Source organism: Glandiceps talaboti, chromosome 9 (assembly GCF_964340395.1).
Source record: "Glandiceps talaboti chromosome 9, keGlaTala1.1, whole genome shotgun sequence".
Taxonomy (NCBI): Eukaryota; Metazoa; Hemichordata; class Enteropneusta; family Spengelidae; genus Glandiceps; species Glandiceps talaboti.
The window spans coordinates 9,134,219-9,145,459 of record NC_135557.1 but is presented as its reverse complement, the minus strand read 5'-3'; the positions used below and the strand labels follow the sequence as shown (position 1 = coordinate 9,145,459).

The 11,241-nt window shown below is 35.8% G+C and overlaps 1 protein-coding gene across 1 annotated transcript in view; it reads right to left on the bottom strand.

Moving 5' to 3' along the window:
- LOC144439719 (uncharacterized) overlaps nt 1-11,241 on the bottom strand; it is a 40,801-nt gene that overhangs the window by 6,966 nt on the left and 22,594 nt on the right. The window contains exons 6-14 of the mRNA XM_078128953.1: nt 10,685-10,797; nt 10,268-10,498; nt 9,921-10,033; nt 8,223-8,519; nt 7,695-8,011; nt 5,942-6,145; nt 2,177-2,399; nt 1,590-1,724; nt 1,335-1,465 (exon numbers count right to left, since the gene is read on the bottom strand). Of these exons, the coding sequence (XP_077985079.1) occupies nt 1,335-1,465; nt 1,590-1,724; nt 2,177-2,399; nt 5,942-6,145; nt 7,695-8,011; nt 8,223-8,519; nt 9,921-10,033; nt 10,268-10,498; nt 10,685-10,797 (1,764 nt within the window). The remainder of the gene's footprint in view (nt 1-1,334; nt 1,466-1,589; nt 1,725-2,176; nt 2,400-5,941; nt 6,146-7,694; nt 8,012-8,222; nt 8,520-9,920; nt 10,034-10,267; nt 10,499-10,684; nt 10,798-11,241) is intronic.

Here is an 11,241-nt window from a genome sequence, read left to right as displayed (position 1 = left end):
CTGGAAAATTCATTAATGTAGGCTGTAAGATACAGGATTAGGTGGTTGGTCTTTGATACATATTGAATCATAATGATATTTGATTGGCTGCAACCCAGTCTGGTTACTTATGTGGGAAATTGGGTAGATTAGTACAGTCGTGGTTATGAAGCCAGGTGTGGTTGAACAATACGATGTATATTACAGTCTAACATTAATGTTAACAGAGTGCAATTGTCCTATATGACTTGTAAATGTAGCCTTCAAATCTAATGATTAATTTGCATAATTAATGTTTTTCAGTAATTAATCTATACCTTAAGAATGCACAGTTCAAATTCCTTAAGTAGGATTTGGTACATGCATCAACCATAACAAAGCTCAATGACATATAAAGGTTGTTAACCTAGCTGTTTTTCCCATATTTTCTTCGCATATATTTAATTATTTGGCTATATTTTAAGATTGAAAGCATCAAAGTTTAAAAACAATTTGGTATATCGATATATGATATTAAAGTGCAAGTGTCTAAGTCAATAGTATAGTAAAATAGTATAATTGCAATCAGTCATTTGCATAGTTGATGAATTGTAATAATTAGACAACATCCAAGGAATGCAAGCTCACAATTCCATATAATATAGTGCATAGATTATTTAGGACAAAGCACATGTGTCTTAGCTTCATTTTTCATTTCCATAATTAATTCGGTATTTAGACACTATCTTAAGTATGAAAGCTTCACATGTCATATACTAAGGTTAACACTATACTAAAAGTCAAATTTACCCACCTTTACCCAACCTTTATCCCACATGTGACCCACCTAACCACCATCTCTGTCCAGGGGTAGTACGTGACGTAGTACCAATTGTGATTGTCTAGAGCCCCCAGGTGAGAGATCACCGGGTGTACAATAAGTCAAAGGTGGAACTTTGTCTCATACTCACTAAGTTTACACATCCTCTACTCAAGATTTACTCCGTTGGAAAGACATGGTCAAATATCACTTTCCGTATAGAGTTTTCTATAATTAATTTGCCAATGAAGGGGCATATAATGTATGATCCCTATAGCTTGGAAGTTTGAATTTTAGCTATTACTGTATACAAATATTTGTAAAAAAATAAAAAAATCTTTGACCTTGTGGAAGGCGTTCAATTTAATTCTGGTCTTACACCGTTTCGTTTTCTATTTCAAACAGCATCAATTTTATATAAATACCCTTCTATTCTGAAATAAATCGCACTACGTGCTACATACGTCTAGCATGCAAATATTGCCATACACGAACAATGACATACAGATATAACACAATTATTCATACATTCTATTTCTCACATATGGTATAATACCTTGTGAATGGCTACTAATACAGGCGATATTTCCACGTAATACCAAGTTGTCTTGTCCTTAGGAACAGATGAGAAAACAACATAAATGGTACCTTCAGTAACGGCTGAGAAGAACAGGCACACTCCTCCATCTGAAAATAAAGATATTGAATAGTAGAAGTATGATGTATGGACTTGTTATGACAACATTACAGAATACACATGTATTATCAAAGTAATGTTAATTGTTACAAGAGACATGTTTAATTAACTTACTTGTCGCATCAAGAAGTTGAACGTTTGACCAATGTGTATTACAAGGAAATCTCTCTATTCTTCCCTTCTTAAACAACCCCCCTGAGTCATCACCCTCCAGACTCACTGGCCATGATACCTCTGCTATGAATTGACCTGAAATGCGAAGATGTGTCATTTTTATTTCCCAGTGTAGAGTGACATGTTTTTAACATAAAGTTATCTCACCTTTATTATTTAGTATCTCATTATCCATAATAAGAATAACACTGATCAAGGTAGCATTTACTCTCCATCAACTCTTTCAGATCCAAATTATATTTAATGACCTTCATTCTGTCTTATTTTAATTTTTTTTATCATCATCATCATCATCATCACCATCATCATCATCACCATCATCATCATCATCATCATCGCTGTTGTTTAATATTGTTGTTGTTGTTGTTGTTGTTGTTGTTGCTGTATGTTGTTGTTGTGTGTTTTATCAATCCATATAGATTCATACACAGCATACTTTAGGTAAAAATATGAATTATAGTCAAAATGAACATGGTGCCACTAGCAATTTACCATTATGCAGTACATGTAACCAATTCGACACTTGCCTTTTAGGCCATAAAAGATGGTTTTCCAAAAAACGAGGGATGCATCGTAATCTTCGTCCTTCAACCTAAACAAACCAGATTCATGTTCGAAAGTTAACACCAAACCTTTCACGGAGATCTTACGGTTTACAGGGTCATCACTGCCCCCGTTACTGTACCCATCAGTAAGTCGTGCCTTGCCAGCGTCTTTCTCAACAAACCACTTGCCAGCAAAGTAGTGCATCTGCAAACAAGTACACATATGGTAATTATGCATTAATTATGTTACATTCATTAGTATTCATACCCGAAAGGTATATGGTTTCCAAATTATCGAAACACATTTGAGTCGTGAATTTAAGCATACAATTCACTTTGTCAATTGACAATTTCAGAAACCAAACAAGACTTGGACATTTTGTTTAAGCATGATACTGTTAGTCCTATTTTGTCTCGTTCAGTATCATTGTGACAATAACAGTCATATCTGATTAATTTAAATCTGTCACTTAGAGCACCTTTTGTAACACTATCATTTACTTTGGTCAAACAGTTAGTTAGTTTCATAATATTTCAGTATGTGCTGTACAGTCAGCACAAGAAGTATGTTGGGTTAGCAAGGGAAAGACACCACATGGTGAAACATGGTGGTGGGATGACAGGGTATAAGGTGCGATAAGTAAAAAGAAAGAAAGTTTTCTAAGGTGGAAGAAGGACCCAACTGAAGAGAATAAGAGCCTGTATAGGTAAGATAAAAAGAGAGCTAAGAAGGAAGTAGCTACAGCGATGAAAAAGGAGATAGAAACAGCATCTTCAGGAAAATTCGAATGATTAAGAAAGATAATACTGATGTTTGTGGGGAGGATGCCTAAAAGACAAGAATGGTCGGATAGTGTTTGAGGAAGAAGAAAAGAACATAGTATGGAAGGAGCATATGGAGGGCATAATGAATGTGGAAAATGCATGGGACGGGTTAGCTGAAGCTAACCCAACTGAGGGACCAGTAAGACTGTTTGATAGGAAAGAAATAGACCAAGCTCTGAAGAACATGAGAAATGGAAAGGCAGGTGGTCCATCTAGAATAACAAAAGAGTATCTGATGGCATCGGAACATGGTTGGCAAGTATTACTCAAGGTGGCGAATAAAAGGGGTAGTATATCAGAGGAGTGGAAGCACAGCATCCCGGCACCGATCTTTAAAGGAAAAGGAAATCCAATGGAATGTGGGTCATATAGAGGAGTGAAGCTGTTGGAGCATGGAATGAAAGTAGTGGAAAGGGCATTTGAAAGCAGACAGGGGGCAATAGTCAAGATCAATTGAATGCAATATGTTTTTATGCCAGAGGAGGGGCACAACTGATGCAAAATTTATTGTAAGAAGAGTGCAGGAGCGTTACTTGGAGAAATGGAAGAAGCTGTGGATGTGCTTTGTAGACTTGGAGAAAGCCTTCGACCGAGTGCCACGGAGTGTGATAGAGTGGGCTTTGAGAACGAGAATGGTACCGGAAGTGTTGGTTAGAGCGGTTATGAAGCTGTACGAGAATGCAAAGACCACAGTCATAGTGGGATCAGGGTTGTCTGATGAATTTAGGGTAGGAGTGGGTGTACATCAGGGGGTATCTTGAGGAGAGCAGAGAGAGGTATGGTTAGAAAGGTATGTGGTGTTAAATTGAGTGACAGGGTTGGCTCAGATGTGGAACGGCTAGGTCTATGTGAGTCAATTGTAGAGGCAGCTAGGCACAGCTGTCTGAGATGGTGTGGACATGTGCTGAGGAAAAATGAGAGAGGAGTGAAGGGGGCGTGGAATCTGGAGGTGGATGGAAAAAGAGGGAGAGGGCGACCAAAGCTGACTTGGAAGAGTATGGTGGAAAGACAATGTAATCAGGTCGGATTAAACATCAATGACTATGCGAACAGGCTGGAGGAGGATGGAGGAATGTGATTGCCACATGGAAAGAAGGACAGTCGGTGACCCCCCCCCCCACCAGGGGGGAAATCCGCTTTAATTAATGATGAATGATGATGTAACATTGTGATTACCAAAGAAACTATAGAATTCACTTTTGATAGCCATTCGACAATAGGATTCAGCATTTAATCTCGCACTTTCAGTGATTATGTAATTTGATGTTACACTTTTAGTGATTATGCACTTTGATCTTACACTTTTAGTGATTATATACTTTGATTCTTACACGTTTAGTGAACTTACACATTTAGTGTTATGCACTTTTATGTTCCACTTTTAGTGATTATACACTTTGATCTTACAGTTTTAGTGATTGTTTACTGTGATCTAACACTTTTAGTTATTACATACATTGATCTTACACTTTTGGTGATTATATACTTTTATCTTATAGTTGTAGTTATTATATACTTTGACCTTACGCTTTTACTGATTATATAATTTGATCTAACACTTAGTTATTATGCACTTTGATCTTGCACATTTAGTGGTTATGCACTTTGAATTTACAGTTCTAGTGATTTTGCACTTTGATGTTACCAATTGTTGTCCCATTGCTATGTGGATTAACTAAATAACTAAATTTAACAACATTACATAGTTTTGTTTGCCATGGTATTCACGAGATTCACTTTTGACAATGTTATTTGTTCAGGCAATTTTAGAAACTAAGGGCAAGGGCAACAAGGTGGCATTCCCATGTTTGTAATGTTCGTTACCAAAGGCAACAATGAAATAAATTTATGATTAATCACTTCATTTCACCACTTCTGGTAATCTACATATGAAAGCAATGTTTTGTATCGTTGTCATATACCTTTGGTATGATTTAATTTCATATTATTACATAATTTTATTTAACATGATATGGGAATGAAGCAAATAAAGAAAAAAATGATTCATTTAATGCTCAGAATTACGGTTTGTATCCAAGATTTACGTTTGGATGACCACTACTTTTGAAATAGCAAATATGGGAAAAGGTTTTGTTCAACCTTTCCATAGCAAACATAATTTTGATAAATAACAATATTTTGATGTGTTAGCAAACACCTAAGTTTAGACAACTAACTGGTTGTCTGTATATAACAATTTCGCTAATTAGTTAATTGATTACTCTGGTGTAACTAATACTGTTAATAGTAAATATGTCAGCGATTGTCTTCTAGTACTTTACAACGTAACTGTTGTATTTTCTTACTCGGTAACCCAAATAATATATAATATATATATATATATATATATGTGTGTGTGTGTGTGTGTGTGTGTGTGTGTGTGTGTGTTACACCCAAGTGTATGTGTACCTGTGTATATGTTACACCCAATCTGTGAAATTGCCCAGTTCATGAAATGGTCAACCGTGTTGCCCAGGTTATAAAGTGGGTATGGTAAGATATGCCAGGTATATGAAATGAGCATCGTTTATAGGACACACACAAAATAAATATCAATTAAACAATTTCATTATCATGTATTTACAAACTCATCACTTCACAATTCTTGTTTTATTATAATTCAGTGTAGCTTGTGTTTTTAATAGAGTTCGATAATCAACGCCTAAGTTCAAAACTCTTGCCCCAAAAATTTAATTTCGCCCTTATTAGATCGTAAGCTTTACTCCCATTTGTATAAGGTTAACCATTCCATGAACTGGGCAAAGTTACATGCACATTTCATGAATTGGGCAGTTTCACGGATTGGGTGTAACACACACACACACACACACACACACATATATATATATATATATATATATATATATATATATACTTTCATTGATGATTTTCATAAAGGCATAACTATGAAACTTTACTAACCGTAAATATTTTGTTCTTTGGTATTGTGCTACCACGACGACCACCTTCAATGTCCTCGTCCATATCAAAAACGATGCTAAATGATTTTCCGCTCATAAGGTAGTTCCAGTCGGGCTTTTCAGAGTCTGTGTCGGGTTCTCTGTCACTCAACTCACAATACTCATTGCCACCTTTAACACTTATTTCATCGTTTGACACCAGTCCCTGGTAAGTACAATTAACAAATCATAACTGGTATGAGAGAGAGAGAGAGAGAGAGAGAGAGAGAGAGAGAGAGAGAGAGAGAGAGAGAGAGAGAGAGAGAGAGAGAGAGAGACAGACAGACAGACAGACAGACAGACAGACAGACAGACAGACAGACAGACAGACAGACAGACAGACAGAGAGACAGAGAGAGAGAGAGAGACAGACAGACAGACAGACAGACAGACAGACAGACAGACAGACAGACGGACGTTTTTGGCTGTTTAGACATTAAACTGATCAAAGTCATCCCCTAACGATGATAGAGGGATTGTGAGCTTATTGTAAAATTGATCTGGTCCAAAGCCTGGGTTATTGAAGGGTTTCATAAGGGCATGTTTAACTATTTGGCAATACCCCAGACCCTTCGTTTAGTGGTGTGTGGCAATACTGATCATATGATTAAAACTATTAATCTCGAAAATTGCATAATTTGAAAAAAGGGGTACTAGACATTTTAGATCATGTGATGTGTCATTTAATTTACTGGTCTCCATAACAACGTTTTTTTTTTAATGTACACCTCAGTAGCTGTCTGGTGATATATATTATTGTAGTACTCTGGCACACCTCTGTACTTAGTGTGAATAGCCATTTCATGTGTATGTTGATAGTAAATAAATAAAATGTAATTTCAGCATTTCACATGCTGAACCTAGTTCAAATTAAATTTTCAACATTTTGAAACTGTAAATTATTAAATAAATGTAGAAATTATCTAATGTTAGGTGTGTAATGTATTTTTTTTTCAGTTTTTGTTCCGTGCATTTACACAATATACTTGAATTTAGGAAAAATGATCAAAAATTTACACTAAAAATATCATCCAATGTCGGTCATTTTTGATCATGTGACCAGTAATGGGACAGGGCGATCTCTATGGCAACACATTTGAAAAGTAAACTGTTTTCACTATCCAGTGATATACAATATTCTGGTATTTATGGCTAGTTATCTCGACACTATATATGAACAACGCTCGGCCATACTACATTTTCACACTAATTAACATAATGTGCGTGGTATATGGTAATACAAGGCCTATGGTACTGAAGAGGTTAAGACATGTTAGGCAGCATACAAATGTCAGACACGATTACCGTCAATATTTTTGTAGCCATGCTAGGCAGCCTACTAATGTCAGAAACTATTGTACAAATGTCAGACATCAAATTTTATTCAAATAACTTCAGAATGGTTATATGCAGCAAATACACAACAGAGTGTACGATTTAAATGTCAACCAAAACTCTAAAAAAAATAACTCAAAGGTCTTTATTTTTCTACATTGTATATATATATATATATTTTGTTCAGTAATTTAGGCCACCGGCCCTTAATATAAGTAGCCAAAGCGAATTTAATATACGCACATACATATATACTAGTCAATGGAAATATCTAGAATCACAGCATGTCATCTTGCAAAATATAAATTAGCCGGAGTACAAAACAAATGCCATCCGTGCAATACACGCCGACCATGACCCGGACGGCATTTATTACTTACCTCGGACATGTAGATACTTATTGCATATTCCAAAGAATCTCTTCTTTTAGCGATGTCATTCATAAACTCCTCCTTGGACATGAATTTACAGAATTCTTTTTCTTGGACCTTAATATCTCCAACTGTCTTCTCCACAAGGTAGTACCATTTCCCAGTCTGTTCATCCCTCTGTAAGTCTGTCCTATCAGTACATGCCTCAAACGCTGCATTTGGAAATATCTCATCCATTTGGAAGTATAAGAGGTCGGTAATAGGAGCCAAACCAAACTTGAATGCTTTGGGATAGTCTCGAATAGATTGCAGCCAGTTCATAAGATCTATTGTCAATTGTTGGGAAGAGAATATTATACTATTATAAAGGTTAATGCAAGCCGGTTTACTCAGTGTTCATTTTGAAACAAATTGTAAAGTGTGTGCTATTATCTGTGTCAATAATTATATTGAATAATTATGAATAACATGGATACATATATTAACTTCATTCACATTAAGTGCGACCCCTCCCCATCTGGCAGCTGAATATCTTACCTGTCTTGATCGTTGGGCTACTGAAATCAGTTACAATGGCTGCTATATCTGGATGTCCACCGAGTGCTTTTACATTAGTTGATGAATAGCCAGTTTCCCGTGAAGATGATGAACCACCTTTCACAGATAAGCTCGCTGCAAACCTCGCGAAGATTGACTGGTAGTTAACGTTTGCTTCAACGGCGAACTCCTCGACGGAGCTGTAAAATGAGCTTGACGAAACTTTCTGAATTTCCAGCCTTCCACCGAACATACCAGATTTAACATAATGTGTTCCCCATCGCTGAATGAAATCCTCTGTGGACATAAAATAATATAATTATCATTTCTGTGATAACTGGTGGTGTCCGGAATTGTTGTTAGCTGATTACAATAGTATCCTATTGACTATACATTCTTTCAGTAAAGATGCTGAGATGTATGATGAACGAATGTGACATACAACTATGTATGTATGTATGTATGTATGTATGTATGTATGTATGTATGTATGTGTGTATGCAATGTATGTATGTATGTATGTATGTATGTATGTATGTATGTATGTACGTATGTATGTATGTATGTATGTATGTATGTATGTATGTATGTATGTGTGTGTATGTATGTATGTATGTATGTGTGTATGTATGTAATGAATGTATGTACGTACGTATGTATGTATGTATGTATGTATGTATGTATGTATGTATGTATGCATGTATGTATGTATGTATGTATGTATGTATGTATGTATGTATGCATGTATGCATGTATGCATGTGTGTGTATGTATGTATGTATGTATGTATGTATGTATGTATGTATGTATGTATGTATGTATGTATGTATGTGTGTGTGTGTATGTATGTGTGTATGTATGTATGTATGTATGTATGTATGTATGTATTATACGGTCGGTCGGTACATCACACAGGTCAGGTCGGATACAGGTCAGTTATCAACAGAATGTCAGTTTTTATTTGCATCATTTATTGGTTTTCATGTCAAATCTCAATGTTAGTACTCCAATATTTTCACACTCTGTTCACAACGTCTACAAATACTCTAAACAGCTCAACCAATAACTCTCTTGAAAGCATTAATTACCACACACACTGAGCATGCGCATTTAGATATGCGTTGTAGAGTGTGTCGCAGCCAAGTAGAAATCCAAACCTATTGTTATCACATTGTTACATTGCATACAAATGAAGTGAGTGTAATGATAGTAGATGCCCATTGAAAGTCAACAATTATTATTACAAAGCATTGAATGTACCCGTCACACATCAATAATAACATCCCGAGTAGGAGAAATGTAGATACAAATATATATATATATATATATATATATATATATATATATATATATATATATATATATATATATATATATATATATATGATTATTCGAATCGGTGACTATAAAGCTACACGTATAAAATCCACGTAAATTCGTTTATGTAAACCTCTCTAGTGTGACAGGCTTAAGGCCCAAAGGGATTCAACTCTATTTAAAACATAGTATTAGTTGTCATATTTAAAGACACAACGAGGCCCCTAATTGGGAATTGATTTGTCAATGACAGCCAAGCAGGTTAATTCTGCTGAGATACAACTCTTGCAGTAATAGACTTGGTGGGATAGAAAGAATCCGTTTATTATTCAAGGTGGTAGTGTATGCATCTGTGTAACTTTGGGCTTAGAATATACTTACGATATTTTAGGGGATTTGCTGATCCTATGTAGCCGCTAGGTAAATTCATATACTCCTTAAGGAAAGTAGTAGACAGGTCATTTGCTGTAGTCACGTCCTTGAAGATTTCATATCTGTAAAGAGAGAAATAATGAAAAAATGAAAACTCTGCTTTGTGAAACTGTCAATATTACATAAACGTAGTATAAACACAGACACATACATACATACATACATACATACATACATACATACATACATACATACATACATACATACATACATACATACATGAGTAGGTAGTGATAAACAACAAGATGTATACATACTGCCAGGATAACTCTGTTAAAGGAGTGAAATAAACCCACCTCATGATGTCAATATCAAGTGTTGACATGAATTGTTGTTGGTTTGAAGTTTGTGTAGAACCGTAGGCAGCAGATACTGAACCACTGAAGGACGAAAAACCGCCAGATATACCAGCTTCTACTTGTAAGTGCCTGGTGTATTCACTACGTTCCGAGTACGTCATCATGGTGGAGGAGGTATCATAGATACCATGTACGTTCATCGTATCGGGCACATCATAGCCATCATATCTAAAGAATTGTGAAACGTAAACACGATGACAAACATATTATTCATAGATAGACTGGTGTTCAGCATTCATGTTCCAAAACGTCCCATTTTGTATTATGAAATCACTTCCACTAATTGAAAGGAATAAGCAGCTCAATAGTCTCTTCCATTTTCTTTAAAAAATCTAAAGTACTGCAATCACTTACGTGGAATAACCAGCACAATTTCGTTGGATAAGACTCATTTTACGGCTATCTGGACTGTACTCCCCACGTGCATCAAATCCAACACCAATAAAGGCGGCTGCATCAAGCATATCCTGTAAGATATGTATTTACATATGATATCCCATAATTTCATTATTACTTTAATGGACTAAGGGACCAGTCAGTTTCTTTCTGGCCGAGGGGGGAGGGGGAGTTTTTCAATAGGCCAGACAATAGGTTACTGACCTGTAAAATCTCCACCATATCTCTTAATTCTAAAATATGATGAACTCCCTCATATTAACATGAAAGTTATTTTATCGTGACTCGGAGCTCAGAGTGAACTTCTTGACTATATCTCGCAAATTCTTTATAAGGTAGCACCACTATGCAAATATATTACTCTCTAATTTTTACCTCCCATAAGGATACGGGAGGTATTAAAAGAGGAATGGCTGTCTGTGTGTCTGTCTGTCTGTCCGTGTGTCTGTCTGTCTGTCTGTCTGTCTGTCTGTATGTATGTCTGTCTGTCCGTGTGTGTGTCTGTGTCATCATTT